The sequence below is a fragment of the Papilio polytes genome, unplaced genomic scaffold, assembly GCF_000836215.1.
Source record: "Papilio polytes unplaced genomic scaffold, Ppol_1.0 DF824269.1, whole genome shotgun sequence".
Classification (NCBI taxonomy): domain Eukaryota; kingdom Metazoa; phylum Arthropoda; class Insecta; order Lepidoptera; family Papilionidae; genus Papilio; species Papilio polytes.
The window spans coordinates 829,868-846,285 of record NW_013524935.1 but is presented as its reverse complement, the minus strand read 5'-3'; the positions used below and the strand labels follow the sequence as shown (position 1 = coordinate 846,285).

The following is a 16,418-nucleotide window of genomic DNA, read 5'->3' as shown; positions in this document are numbered from 1 at the left end:
AAGACTGCAAGGGGTGATTATGGCCTAGTCACCCCTTACTATCGGGTAGGCTCCGAGCCTCTCGGTGGGGACGTATAGTGAGCTGGTGATGATGATGAAGTGAGTTTAAGAACAAACAGGAAATCGATTTGACATCAAAATACTATAAATTTCGTCAAAGTAAGTGCACGTTCCATTATTTTTGGCATATTTCAGGAGGAAAAAAAAAACATTTTTTTAACATTTTTTAATTTTATTGCTTAATCAATTTAACATTAGAAAATAAACAGATTACTTATACATTTTAAAATCATACGTAACTTAACATCAATTGCATAAGATTATTAAACAAAAATAGAGTATTTTATCAGTGATTGTTATTTTTTCTTACCAGAAAGCTAAAATAGCTCTGTACCAAGGTTCTGGTGGTTGCGGCTTGTAGTACTCCGCGTTAGTTTTAGGTGGACTGTCTCCTAGTGGGCTGTCTTTGAATATGTCCACATAAGAATTCTTGATTCCGTAGAGAAAGAATGCGACGTACGGAAAATATTCAGACATGTATAGGGCTACTACATAATACCAGTTAAGAAGAACTCTGCCTAAGTACGTCTTGTAGAAAGCCGTCATCATAGACGAAAGTGTGATTTTATATTTGGATGCGTAAGAAAGCTTCTTATACTCAGGTGCTGTGTCCAAACAGTCGTAATCTCTAAGGTAGAGCAGACGTTGTTCACGTTTTGTAACACACTGTAGACTGGATTTTGCGATTAGTGTTGATGCGTCCACTCCTATAATCATTATAACGAGTTCAAACCTTATCAACAAATTAGAAAATCCGATGAAACGGTTTTCATGTTTCGTCCACAATTAACTTAACGTACAATACAAAGTTAGAATTAAGCATCTTGTATAGTTACTTTGTGTGGTTTTTCCTTTTTCCTAAACAGTTAGGTAAAAAGAAATTTTATTCGCTGATTGATAACTAGTAATAGTACAGAGGAATATTTTTTATCACATTCGTAACCAGTCAAGTTTTTGTGCTAGGGCGGGTACCATTCACCATTTTAAGAATACTGTGAACATGGAAATGTCACTTTTGTCTTGTTTATATAACGTTTATATATATAAAGCCCGCATAGTAATAAGTATACTCGTATAGTAGTCGTACAATGGCCGGCGGCGTTGCGACGAATGCAATGAAACTTTATTGACCCTTCTCTTATGTAGATCCCACATGAGCGTTGTGGCGTCGCATCGGGGTCATCAGACATTTATAAAAATATCCTTCGAACTGCCGGCCTGTTTTGAAATCAACAAGGAACTACCCCGTAGACATAGATCAAACTAAACTATATAGGTGACTAGCTAAGTCAAGAGTGTTACAAAATCCTTGCTTTATTATAGTTAGCTGTTTTGTCAAATGGTTTTTTCATGTCCTTGTATACGCCTATATAGGTATTGCATAATTTCTGACAGATCCGCACACGGATATGATAAGCTTAATGCATATTGATACATTTTTACAGCATCAAACTTTAACTCTATTGTTACTTGAGGACTATGACTGAACTCAGTCAACTGCATGACGGTTTATAATGTGTGCAATGGCCATGTGGCACCTATCTTATAACAAAGAGAGCGTGTGCAATAAACTTTATTATTAGCATCAATTGATTGAACAAGTGGCGAGCAACCGGCAGATTTCACATGCATGTTGTGAGCTGTGTTTTGCATTAACTCGAGAGAATTATACAGATATATATCCGCTGAAGTGCAACGAACGGGCGATAAATCTTTTAAACAGTATATGTGTCGTTCCGACGCCATAGCTCAATGAATAAACTAACTCTTCGACGCATGATCATTCGTTTCATATTCTTGGAGCGTAAATCACAGTTAGTCTTATGGATTTTTTAAATCTAATAATATAGATAATAGGACATTATTTCTCTTCTCTTCTCTTTAGTTATTACATTCGATTTTTGTTGTTTTATTTGTTTTCTCGAGCACTATAGTGAATTTCCCACACATCATGATCATATATGATCGGTGGACCGAACGTGGCATGCGGATATCTAACATATCAGATGTACTTATTCATGTTGTTAGCAATCGATACAGGACTTGACTTACTTCAATTACCTCTACTACCGTTGAAACCCGTTTCTTGGAAGAAAAAAACAATTGTTTTCTTCCAACCCCTCAACCGCTGTAGTGAAAATTCAAAACAGTTGTGACCTCCTTAAGGGGAACCGCGCTCATTTACTTATAACTTGAAATGAAACCATTTAAACAAAAATTCTATAATTACCAATATCCTCGTGCTTTCCAGCCAACTTTTCTTTAATCGCTGCCTGCAGCGTGATCCTCTCGGACTCGCTGAGAATGTACCCAGGCACATTTGCAAGGTTCTTAGTAACGTACATAAGGCTACCGGCCTCCGTAGCGCCGTTCACAGCCCACATGCCGTCCATCATGACACGCGCCATATGCTCAAAGTACTCCGGCACGTTCTCCAAACACGGCGTATACACGCGGTCCAGTATAAGCTGACACACCTGACGGGTTTCTTCCATTGTCCTCCGACACATGTTGTATCTGTAATTCATTTCAACAATCACTTCTTAGAACTGGTATTTGCATCAAAAAGTCACAAAGACGGTAGTGACATGTTAATACTGACCTATCTTCCATTCCTAACATACAGCCAATAACTTTCCAGAAGTGATTAAATGCCTCCCAATCTTCGGGCTCTTCTTGTTTTATGCTGAAGCGATCTGGCTTAAGGATACCAAGACCTATGGTTCCGAACATAGTCAGAGCCAAATCACGTTGAGAGACTGTTCCTTTGTTCTTCAATCGAGCCGCGCGGCCATTTTTCAAATGTCGAGATCGCACGGCATATAATGATCGCCATGATCTGTATAATACGACGTATACAGGTACATTACAAGGTTAAACAATACTGGTCTTCGCATAGTTATTTAGTAATTACGTCTCCAATCGTATGAAATTATTCAACTTCGTAACATATGTTAGCTGCATTTAAATTTTTAATTATCGTTGAAGTGTCTAGAATTAGTTACTAGTTATTTTGATATTCTCTGATACTTACAGGCTGCCAGGCTTCAAATCATGACTCAACCAAGCTTTGACATGTAAAAAGGTAGCAATATATCGCTTGAACGCGGTGTATTTTGATGAGGATCGTCTTGAGCCGACCAGCACCTGCAGGATGGTGGGCACGGCGAATATCGCCACTAGACCCGGCATCATCACAGACCCGAACCCAAAGCAAAACCGCCAGAAGAAACGTCGACCTCTAAAAATATAATCGTCAATCTGAATATAATGTATATAAAAATAATAGAGGCATACACGTGCAAGAGAATTTTGACCTTTTGATGTTAGAACCTCCTTATTGAAGTCAGAAAAGTAGCAGTTTTTTTATATACTTTTTACACTATAAAAATGGTAATTGAATAATTTTGTACCATACGTTTTTTTTATTAGAATAAGGACCATTTTTTACTTGTTATACAGCGTCTCATCGAACCATGGTGGCAGCTTCATCTCCAGGTCCTCAGGGTTGACTGAATCAGATGGACAGTCGTATGCTTCATCCTTCATGAGACCTTCCAAATATTGCTCCGCTGAAAATGTATAGTGGTGTATTACGACAAAATCTGTCCATTTCTTTGTATACTTGTTTTTGTTTGTTTTGTGTGAAGTTGAGCAACCATTTATATTGCATGATGTTGATTTTTACATACTTCAATAATGTAGTGTGTTTGTAGTGATTTCAAAACATGAATTACGAAGAAAGAAAATAGAGTAAGCAATCAGTTTAAAAAAGAATCTTATTATATTTTAAGTAAGTTTTTTTTCTAATAATTGGAAGTTAAATAATTGTTTAGAGATTTTCTTTCCCAAATCTTTAGCAGATGACCTTGTCAAGTATAATGGCGTTCATGACAGTAAAACGGGTTTGCAGCTGACATGACAATGTCCGGATGCGTTCATGCTAGTAAAATGTCAACGAGATCGTTTGAGACGACATATATCAGTGCCAATTTTCGACCCACCCTTAATTTGCTGCAAGTACTTAGATGTCACAAAATAAATTATTTGCATGGCAGCTAATAGCGTTAACGCATGCCTTTAATTGGTATGTTGCATGTGTATTCCTGGCCTTATCTATACTAATATTATAATATTAAAAAGAAAGATAATATAAAAAAGAAAGATTTGTATTTTTGTATGTATGTAAATAACTCAAAACTACAGAATTCTTTCACAATTAAATAGCTACGTTATCAACGAGTGACATAGACTGTGTTTATTATTATTTTATTATTTCACGCGAACGTAGTCGCGCGCATCAACTAGTGTCGTATATTCCAAAACTTAAGACAAGTTTATTTATTTTTAGCCGCTTACATCTTTGTTAAGGTCACGTACATTAGGATTCAAATGTATTATTATTTGTCTGATAAAAGCTAGTTTGACTACTTAAGACACTGCATAGTGTAGTAACTGTGCGAGTAATTTATAGTGGTTTTCACAAAGGGAATACTGAAACGAGTGTTGAAAACCTCGCTTAGTAAGTTTTGCTTACAATCTGACAAACGTCAAAATTGTTTCAAATTCGGAGTATTAGTGTAAATTTATTTGCGACAATGTTAAGGTTCTAACAATCCGATCCGATCCGATCGTTCCGATAATTTTATTCAGATTTGAATATATATTTAAATATCGTTTCCGTATTCAGCCGTTAGGAATTCAATAAATGATTTGTGGCATGAACGAAGTGTGGCATTATTCACTAAATTTAGTCTAAGTGGGATCGTGAACAAGGGCTGGTTTATTTACAATTAAAAAAAAAATAACCTAATATTGTTTCCTTGGTGCATAGTTGTCACAAATAAATATAATACATATACAAATACAGTTTATAACTATTTATCTAACTATAGGTACTATTATAATAAATCGTTCTTCTTACACACTTCTTTGTTGCCTAAGATGTCAGCAATTACAGCATATTTTTTAATAATTCTTATATAAATAAAAAGCCCTATACTTACGCCACGCTTTAGGCTATATATTTCACGCCATTAAATTTAGGGGGTAAATATTTTAGATAAAAACCCTAATGTGGGAGAGAGACCATAAGTTGCTGCCAACATTAAGGAAGCAAGGTTGCCATGCTTTGTTATTTTGACATTTGCAATTAAGAATTTGACAAAGGTAAATAAAATAAACTTTTTATAATTTCATGCGAATGAAGTCGCACGGAAACAGCTAGTGGTTAATGAAAGACAAAGGATTTTGTATATGTACTCGTAATAAAAAAGAATATTAACATATTGACATTATGCTAAGTTCGTAACCCAAAAAAGTTGTTAAAAATATTTCCGTAGTCGTTATTGTCAGTAAGAAATATAGTATTATTTTTACAATAAGTAAATTTTACATTCTTAAATTTGTAACTATGTACTCATATTGTACCCACATATTATATTTGTGTGAGGGATTGTAACTTTTTTTTGTTTTACTCACAACTCACAACTCACTGCTTATTGAATACGAGCTGTTGCCCGCGACTTCGTCCGCGAGGTATTAGAAAACATACGAACTATATAAATTACAAAAAGCTACGTATCCCTCGGGAACTGGTCATTTCTCGGGGATGAAGCTTATCCCATGTGTACTCCAGACTTTGTTTTATATCTGTGCCAAATTTCAATAAGGTACGTTGAACCGTTGCAGAATATCGAGTAAACATTAAAAAACTAAATTAACGAATCCCACGGGAACCGTACTTATTCCCGGGATAAAAAGTAGCGTATGTGTTCTTCCAGACTATGTTCTAAACCTGTGTCAAATTTCATGGAGATCCGTTCAGCCGTTTAGGCTACAAACGCTAACAAACATCCATCCATCCATCTATCCATCTATCCATCCATCCATCCTTCTAAACTTTCTCATTTATAATATTAGTAAGATTAGTAAGATTATACTGTAAGTGAAACGCTGAGGATTTTCGCGACTTTTTGAATTCCCGTTCATGACTGCGTCCATCCTAAATAGCCTATTTAATTTTAAAATGTGATCACTTGATTCGTTTTTTGCCCATATTTTTATAGGAGTAATATCAAGCGAGGTTTTTGTTTATTGTCGTCGCTTACGTTAATGTAAATAGTCTGAATTGCAAAAGATATTTTATCTGGTCTGGTACAATTGTTAATTGTTATAGTAAAAATGTGGAAACCCTTGCGTATAAATATCACTGCATACCTCGGCTGACACCGACATCAAAGTAAAAATAACTGTACAATATAGACATAACAGCTACAATAAGGGAGGTTTACTATTTTCAAGGAATTATTTCGTTACTTTTTAGTGTACTGTTTTTTTTTGAGAACATTTTGTTTTTAGTGTATTTTGTTCGGAAGTCGGTTTTGTTTTTTTATTAAAAAGTTTATTTTGTTACTTTCAAACATCCAAATCAGTATTTGTTTTCTGGAGCTACTCAACAAACATCCATCCAAACGTATAAGATATTAGTAAAATTCCTACCTGTTAAATCCATATTACAAAAAAATCACTATTTGAATGTAACTATTTAAAAAAACTGCTTAATATATTTTTTGATACAACATTACGAATAGGCGTTTTAAAGACCACTACTCGTATTGGACACTGTGTAGAATATTTATCACTACTGCAGATGCATACAGATAAATATAATAAAATACGTAATAATGAGGACGTTCTAAAGAATCAGTATGTTTCCAACGTCGGTCCTTTACATATAAAATTGTTTTTTTTACTCAATTTTTGTACTCAAGTTATTCAACAATTTTCACAAAAGTGATACGTTTAAGATAATCATACTTCATACTAATATTATAAATGCAAAAGTTTAGATGGATGGATGGATGTTTGATAGAGTTTGTAGCTTAAACGGCTGAACCGATTTTGATGAAATTTAATAAGCATGTAGAGGATAGTCTGGAAGAACATATAGGTTACTTAGTTTTGTCTTTTTTTTAATTCCACGCGGACGGAGTCGCGGGCGAAAGCTAGTGAGTTGTTCGTGATTCAATCAAGAACTAGAAAATTAGACTAAAGAAATTTAATGTTTGTTATTTCGAAAATCCTGTTTACATTATAAACCTACTACGATCTCTTAACGAAAAACGTAAAAAAAATAGTAAGCGTCATCACCGTATTGTAGTAACATCAATAAATAATCACTACGAAGAAACACCATTAATTCTATTTTTAATACGAAACTAAAGATAACTCTAGCAGTGTTAATCTCATCAACAAAATTATCAGATAAGTCATTAAAATTGTCAAATCCGGAACTATCAATTACTACCAGTATTAATTTACCTTAAATGTGACACAAATATACAAAACAATTTAAATAAATCCATATAAAAAATAACACATAGTGTTGTTACAGTCACGTCAAAATCTGTTTACAGTATTAGTGTGTTCCTAGGGTGCGTACACCAAGCAAATGTTCAGCTCACGAGCCAATCGCTAGCTACCCGTGTGTTGCACTTATGTATTTCATACAAGCTTTCGCCTGCGACTCCGTCAGCGCGGAATTTAAAAATCAAGCAAGTAGCCTATATGCTCTTTCAGACTATCCTTTACGTCTATGCCAAATTTCATCCAGTTCCGTTCATCCGTGTAACAGTGGTAGTGCCCGCTTTAACATCTTAGCTCGAATAGACGGCACGCCCGGTGTAATACCACGACCACAGAGAAGACAGGCGTAAAATGGAAGCAAGTCCGTGTTTCGTCTGCTGAGTGTGGTGCCCGAGGCCTAATTTTAGTCCCTTTTTCTTTACCACCCTTTTCTTATAAGGAGAGGATGGGAAGAGAAAAGGGATTTGACGGTGGAGGAGCTGCATAGGAAGGGGAAATATCTTCGTGGTGTGGTCGTGGTATTACACCGAGCGCGCTCTACCACTTACTCTGCAAGCCTCGCATGAGTTTGCTTGGCTACCAAACCATTGCAGTGATATGCAACGCGTGCGCGTTTCTTGAGCTGTAGACGCACCCTTAAATACTTAACCTCATTTACATTCAAACATGGCAACATTACGTGCAATATATTATGCAAATTTCGTATCTAATATTTGCTTACTTGACTCAAATTTATTGAACAAACGCGAGGATATTACAAATAAGTGGATATAGGAATTAGTATGGAAGTGGTAAATGGCAAAGAAATCTTATTTTGTAGGTATAAAACTATATTTCAATTTTAAAAATTTTACTGTGAAAATCATTTGTAATTTTTTATCTATCACTGCAAACGCCAGAGGAAGAAAAAAAACAATATAATGTGAAAAATAACATGTTAAAGAGGCAAAGGTCGAAAGGGTGAGTCGAGTTGATTCGTACGATTAATAAATATGCACAAAATATTTAAGAACGTTTTATTTTCATATAAAATATAAAATACAGATGTTAACTACTATTTTCATACGTCTTTTCCATTTGAATACAAAAGATAAAATTTAAAAAGTTATCTTTTAAATCACACACAATTTCCTTTCCTAATCAAGATGTAGTCAACATTTTATTTTAAAACTATGATTTTTAATTTCTAAAACACCCGAAAAATATTACTATATCACTCTTTCCGAAGATAATGAGAAAGCACTAACTTTCTGCACAAGCGATGAAAATAATTTCGATCCTTTAACTTCACATTATTGTATTTATAACTTTAATATCTTGTTAACAATCGTCGATTACCAGAATGACACTATCACTTTGTACCAGGGCTCTGGTGATTGATTTTTGTATTCCGAGTTAGGTATATTCCTTGTATTGTCGTGTTCAGGGTCTTTAAATATATCTACATAAGATTTCTTAATACCGTACAAAAAGAAAGCTACGTATGGGAAATGTTCCGCCATATACATATTGATTTTATAATACAAGTTAAGAACAAATCGACCGAAGTTCGTGGAGTAGAAAGCCATAAGTAAAGATAAAACAGCTAATTTGTATTTAGATGCGTACGAAAGTTTCTTGTATTCGGGAACAGATTCCAGGCTGTCGAAGTCTTTGAGGTAGAGAAAACGTGGCGGCAAGTCTGGTAGACCATCAACTCTGCATTTCTGTACCAATGTTGATACATCTACACCTGTAAAAAAAAGGTAATTCTAGCATGTCATAATGCATTACAAGATCACTCCTTAACAAAAAGTGACACAAACAATAAAAGTAAACATCATTTTATACAATTAGTAAAACTTGAAGCATTCCGTATCTAGTTTTAAATAGGGCTGTAACGGAGGCCATGTTAACGGAAGCGGAAGCGGGTGCGGAGGCAAAGGGCTTCACCTATGCAGAAGCGGAGTTTAACGGAAGCAGAAGAGGAGGTCACTAATAATAAATTAACCTCCGTTATAACTTCGCATAAGAAATAACAGAAGCAGATGCGGAGTTTCATTTCTTGCGGAAGTTCCGCACTTGCCGATGCAGAGGCGGAGTTCCGTTACAACTCTAGTTTTAAACAATTAAGTTAATTGTTACTAGCATAATTAACTAGCACACTCAGAGTTACTAATCTCGCCAGGATCGCGTAATATTTCAATACGTCTAATGACCTTTGACAGCTGTCAGGGACGGGACGTCTATGCCGATAATCTAGTGTTGCGCCGATCCTACAGCGCAGTACTAATTTTCTTCTTAATACTAAGGTAAGTTGGCTCTTAATGTATCAATCCCTTTCTCTTCCCGTCAGACTAAAACTTGATCAGTTTTGTACAAAAAAAGGAAAGAAACCTTACAATTTCTGTCTTCATATATTTTTATATATACCAGAGATAAGTAGGTAGCTTACCTAAAAAAAAATCTCGTAAAGAATACATACCTCTATCCTCATGTGTTCCAGCCAACTTCCTCAGCTTTGTTTGCAGCGCGATCCTCTCGGACTCGGTAAGGATGTACCCGGGTACGTCGGCGAGGTTCTTAGTGACGTACATGAGGCTGCCGGCCTCCGTAGCGCCGTTCACCGCCCACATGCCGTCCAACATAACACGTGACATATGCTCGAAGTACTCCGGTACGTTCTCCAGGCACGGTGTATACACTTGGTCAAGTATCATCCGGCAAACCTGACGGGTCTCATCCATTGTTCTTCGACACATGTTATATCTGCAATGAGAAAACAACCTTAGGATACCTTGGCTTATGGATCTTAACTGACTCGAGGAGCGCCTTAGGGTGCAGCGTCCCAACTCGTTGGGACGCACCGAGGGCCCCTTCCCGGGGCGGTCAGTGGGGCGTCGCGGTGGCAAGCGAAAGGTATCCCGTGGCGCCCCACACATTGGCCAGGAGGGAACGAAGGGGTTTAGTGAGGTATGCCCACTAGGGGGGGAGAGTCCCACCTAACTCACGGGTCTGCCCCGAGGCATGGAGTATGCAGAAAGCAATCCCCTTCGGAAAAAAAACTGGATCTAAACTGAAGACCGGAGAATACGGAATGCAATATTAAATTAAATATAACTCTACCAAGTCAAATTATATTCTACTGAATTGGTAAACGGTGTGCACACCTTTGACTAAACTATTGCACAAATGTGCGATTGTTTGGTAGCCAATCAGACTGTTTAGTTGCACAACTAAAAATCGTGTAGTGTACCTCCATATAAGCTCATAGAAATCAAAGCGAGACTAAACAGTTGTGTGCCAAAGATGTGCGTGCGCTCAAAATGAAATTAGCACTTACTTATCTTCCAAGCCGATCATATAGCCAACCACTCCCCAAAAATGGTTCCATCCCTCCCAATCCTGTGGGTCCTCTTGACGCACTCCGAAGCGGTCCGGCTTCAGGATGCCGAGGCCGATGACGCCGAACTGAGTGAGAGCCAAGTCCCGCTGAGAGATGGTTCCCTTCTTCTTCAAGCGAGCAGCGCGACCGTTTCTCAAGTGTTGTGAACGAACAGCGTAAAGGGATCTCCATGATCTAATCCATATTTTCACAATTATTATCACATGTTTTAGCTAAATAACCTTACTCTCGTAGGGTCGGCGCAACAGGTTTTTGTCCTCCACATAACTCTATCATACGTCATCTCAGTCATCACTCCCTTTTAGATAATGATATTTAATACTTCGAAGTAATACTTACTCACTACCCGGCTTCAGATCATGAGTCAACCACGACTGGAAGTGCAGGAACGTTGCTACGTATCGTTTGAAGGCTGTGTACTTAGACGATGATTTTCCTGAATCGGCCAACACCTCTAATATCGTGGGCACCGCGAAAACAGCCACCAGCCCCGGCATCATCACGAAGGATAAGCCGAAGCAATGCTTCCAGAAAAATCGTTGACCCCTAAAACGAAGCAATACAGTAACTGTAGTCATAATTGTTTAATGTTGAAAACATTTCATCATGAGCCTTTGCCCCCTGCTGGACATACGCCTTCTCCAGTAAATTACATAGTATGTTGGCTTTGCATCTAACAACGAAGGATTCGTTCACACAAACCGAAACGTAAAGCAGAGCAGATTTTTTATCTATACTATAAGAATATTATAAAGAGGAAAGATTTGCATTTTTGTATGTATTGAAATAACTACTGGGCCGATTTCAAATCTTTCTACATTAAAAGCTACGTCATCAGTGAGTAACATAGGATATTTTTTAATTTCACGCGGGCAAAGTCGCGAACAACAGCTAGTCGTAAATAAATTGTCTGAAACAAAAGTTTAATTTTACTTTGCACGTCAATTATCAGAAGCAAACGTAATTATTACAATTTTGGCATATTTACATCAAAATAAATACGGTGTATCAGACTTGAGTGCTAAGATAGAACCAGTATTGAGAAAGAACCAGCGGAAAAAGTACATGGTGTCATCTTTACATGTTTTTATGTATTTGATTTCACCGTAATATTGTGACTAGATTTCTTATAATATTTAAAAGATGAACGCTGAGTCATTATAATTTTCATTTTATAATTAAGTAATTTATACAAAAAAATTATGAATTGTTTATTGTTTCAGATTAAACACGTGTTAGAGTTGAAATAAATCCATTGTTAAACACGTGTTTGTTGTAATAGTTAGTTTTTATAACTTTAATTACCACAAACTATATCTTTATAATATAATAGTTATAATGAGTATAATAATTTATGCAAAAAGAGTAAACTGACCTATTCAACTATTAACAAGCATCGAAAACTTGATTTTTTTGCATAAAGGTTTCAGCAACTATGTAAGCGAGCACCCAGAAAATTTATAAGCTATTACTAGTTTAAACCCGCGACTTCGTCCATGGGAGATTAGTAAAAAACTTAATTAGTATCCTATTTCTTCCAGAATAATCCTATATCCCTCTAGGATCCGTTCAGTCGTTTAGGCTAAAAACTGCAACAAACATCCATCCATCTAAACTTTCGCATTTATAATATTAGTATGAAGTATGAAGTATGATTTACTTACTTTTTAAACAGTTTTTCATCGTACCAATCAGGTAGCGTTAATTCCAGTTTCTCCAGCTTCACCGAATCCGAGGGATGGTCGTAGGCCTCCTTACTTAGGAGACCTTCCATGTATTGGTCCACTGAAATCATTAACGAAAAAAAAAATCAAAAATGGAAGGTAAATATTGTTTGCCTGTCATGCCTTAGAGAATTTCACGTCATATTCAATTATTAGGATTTGCCTGCGTCTTTGTCTGGGTGTAATTAAAAAAAAACTTAGTGAGTAGTTTATATGTTCTTCCAGATTATTATTATTATTGAATATATATTACATGAAAACAAATTAAAAATACGCTCAAATATGGCCCCGCAAAAACCATATAATTGGTTTGTCCGCGGGTGATGCTCTATGCATGCTCTACATATGTGCCTTTCGTCGATGTCTGTCTAACCGTTCTCGAGATAGTAAAAACATCCTACCATCCATCCATCTAAACTTTTACATTTATAATATTAGTAAGATTAAAGTTTAACCGGCCGACTTCCTTTCACCAAATCCACTTGGGAGGGATTAAAAATATTATTTTTTTGTTTTTTTCTTACTTTTCAATAATTTAACTACTGTAACTGACGTACGGAGGATGTAAAGGCTTTTGCAGAACATCAGGGTTTTTACCCCTAGGGTACAAAACATAGCTGAGCAAAGGCCCTATCAGTTCTGCATTGCAACGCATTGTTAAAATGTCTATATGTTTAGATGTTTTTTTTTTCTCTTCAATTTTCTTGTCATTAGTTTTGACTGTTAATAGCTAGTTTTCTTTTTTCTCATGTTGTATTATGTTGCCATGTTTTGGAATTGATTAATTGTTTATTATTATTTTAAATAAAAACTAATCTATGGTTTTAAAGTAAATAATTATAGCTATATACTTAATGTAATTCGCATGTTTCAAAGTTGCGGATGAAAGAAGATTGCATGATGCTGAGTTGCGTATGTTAAGATGGATGTGTGGTGTGACAAGAATGGATAAAGTAAAGAATGTGTATATTAGGGAAAGTTTGAAAGTAGCGCCAGTGGTGGAGAAATTGAGAAGCAAAAGGTTAGCGTGGTATGGACATGTTATGCGACGAGACGATGGGAATATAAACCAGAAAGTGTTGCGAATGAATGTGGATGGCTACAAAGGAAGGGGAAGACCGAAGAAAGTATGGATGGAATGTGTGAAAGAGGATATGCTTAAGAAAGGAGTGGATTCAGATATGACGGCTGATAGAGATGTATGGAAGCAGCACATACTGTGCCGACCTTTCATAAGGGATAAGTGCAAGTTAATAATGATGAATGTAATTCGCCTGTTATTGTTGCAAATGTGGCCAGAAATATCTCTGGTTTTTTGAGATATTAAGAGCAAAGATGATATATTATTGAAACTACATCGAGTAACTAATGCATTATAACTGACATCCAAGAACACAACAAAAATACTAATTACAAACATTTGCACATTGCGATTCATTAAAATGACATCATCAACAGAAAAAATCTATTAATATTATAAAATATGTATGCAAACAAATTAATTCATTCCAGACTCGAATCTAGTACATTTTAAGAATTAACAAAGAGATAACCTTCGTTCATTCCCATTTGACAATAAAACATCGTAATACCTTTATTGTTATGCTAATTTTATAAAATACATAAGAATACAATAAATTAAAGATGTTTGCAAAATGTTTAAATTTTTATTCCGTAGTTCTTTACCAATAGATAGTTCTAGACTAGGTTTCGGTTAACGGATCCATTTTCTACTAAGACCTTGTGGTTGCTACCCACCCCCTTATACCACCTGTTAGCGCCCGTGTGTTAAACGATAAATTGTTTTGGATTGTATTTCCGGATACCTGCTTCCGCCTTCCTGGCTTCTATAGCCTTGTGGCGGCAGGTGGGGTTGCCACACATTACTAAGGGCCGGGTGGAATGCGCGCTGTAGTTTCGGCGCGCCTATCCTAGGGGAGTTCTGGGGAGGCTAGTCCTCTCCCCTGAGTGCTAACAGCGTACCCATGGCCCCGCCACCATGGAAGGAACCAGAGGTGGTTTAGTGGGTATGCAACATTTTGGAGAGAATCCCACATAACTTCGCATCCTCCCTGGCGCGGAGTATGCGTAAAGCAGTCCTTAGTTAACCACGCACTATATTTTTCTTCGTTTAGTAATAATATTTAGATTGAATTTTTTATATTGAATCGTCTAACAATGTTTGATTAAATATCACGGTGACAAGCAGAATTCGTCAGAAGCAGAAACAAATTGCCGTCTCCCTTTTACTCTTTAAAAAAACAGAGATAGCTATACTTAGCTATACTTATTTTACTGTTGTTTAGGTTTTTGCGGAGGAAAATCACTATCATATATTTGTCCAATTATTTAACATTCGTTGACGTGCAGACGTTTGTCCGACTTTATATCTATACCTATAATATTATAAAGAGGAAAGATTCGTATTTTTGTATATATTGAAATAACTGAACTTCTTAGGCCGATTTTAAAGAATCTTTAAACCATTAAAAAACCATTAAAAAGTTACGTTATTATTGGGTAACATGGGCTATGTGTTTTATTACTTTTTAATATCACACGGGCGAAGCCGAGTACAACAGCTATGTATAATTGTAATAAAGTATAGAAATACTATAATTTAGAGGTTTCTATAAATAAACACATTTTCTTATCAATATTGGATCCGTGCGAAGTCAGGCCAGGCCGCTAGTATTTTATATTTGCATTCTTTGTGCAAACAAAAGAAACATACGATACTTTTGTTTGTAATGATGAGTTTGCACTATCAAAACAATTGTATTCAGTAAGGCTTGGATTTCATTCATTATTCTTGAATATAACCGAGATAACACTGTACTTGTTAATAGTATAATTCTGCCAATGAACAAGCAGCCATCGGAATTTGCCAAAATAGCGCTGCCCATAAACAGTACTTACATTCAATTTTAAACATTTTTTTTTTTTGTATACACGTCTCAAAATCAATTTAAATAAGTTTTCCAATTATAAAAGCGATTGATCCATGAATTTCCACCGCCAAAACAAATGGACAAAAACTAGAAAATATCCCAGTTTTTTTTTCAAAGAGAATGAACTCAGTTTACAGATTATGTAAATTTGCAAGTAAATGCACAAAATCTTACTAATATCATAAATACGAAAGTGTAGCATGTTAGAGTTTGTAGCTTAAACGGCCGAACGATCTGGATGAAATTTGGCATAGATGTAGAGCATAGTCATGAAGAACACATAGGTTACTTGCTATAATTTTTCATTCCACGCGGACAGAGTCATGGGCGAAAGCTAGTATTACAGATACATAAAACTTAACACTATTTTTACCGGTCAAATCCATGATGATAGTTTATTTTAATCACAGAGATAAATTTAAAAAAAAATCACTTATTACAGCCCGTTGATTTTTAAGCTACTATATTAGCAGTCTTTTCGCGCGATACTGGTTTTGTGGCCGAATTCAAAGCCTTTATGTATCTGCGTACAGGTTAAAAAATGTGATAAACACACTACAGGTAGTCAAAGGATGAATAGGTAATTATAGATTAATTTTAAACGTCAACAATACAAGCATCTAATCGCTTTTACACAAATGATAAGACTACAAGCGGTAAATTATTGTATGAATTACATTTATACATATATCGGTTCCGGTACCGCGAAAATAAATCAATGTTGTTGATTAATGATTTCCTAGTTCGCGCGGTTTTCGAAGAGGAAATTCAGTGTTGCTTTCCTCTATTGTTATCCATCTTTTTTATTCAAAAGAAAAAATTCAAAAGGCTTGGTTCCTTACAGACAGGTCACCTTTTTTAATTTAAAAAAAAAAACAGCTTTTTCATTATCTTTTTAATGCGTCACGACACAGACGTCTCTAAAGAACA

The 16,418-nt window shown here is 35.8% G+C and overlaps 2 protein-coding genes across 2 annotated transcripts; both read right to left on the bottom strand.

Annotated features, from left to right (window-relative positions):
- Positions 1-235: 235 nt before the first annotated feature.
- On the bottom strand, positions 236-6,685 carry LOC106107331. The gene is made up of 6 exons (XM_013288150.1): positions 6,562-6,685; positions 3,512-3,632; positions 3,095-3,301; positions 2,663-2,899; positions 2,291-2,577; positions 236-767 (listed from the first exon to the last, which is right to left on the bottom strand). The coding sequence occupies exons 1-6, from the start codon at positions 6,572-6,574 to the stop codon at positions 367-369; spliced, it is 1,266 nt and encodes a 421-aa protein (XP_013143604.1). The 5' UTR covers positions 6,575-6,685; the 3' UTR covers positions 236-366.
- A 1,745-nt stretch (positions 6,686-8,430) lies between these two features.
- LOC106107347 lies at positions 8,431-16,025 on the bottom strand. Its single transcript, XM_013288174.1, has 6 exons — positions 15,862-16,025; positions 12,478-12,598; positions 11,153-11,359; positions 10,751-10,987; positions 9,893-10,176; positions 8,431-9,160 (listed from the first exon to the last, which is right to left on the bottom strand). The coding sequence occupies exons 1-6, from the start codon at positions 15,872-15,874 to the stop codon at positions 8,763-8,765; spliced, it is 1,260 nt and encodes a 419-aa protein (XP_013143628.1). The 5' UTR covers positions 15,875-16,025; the 3' UTR covers positions 8,431-8,762.
- Positions 16,026-16,418: the final 393 nt, after the last annotated feature.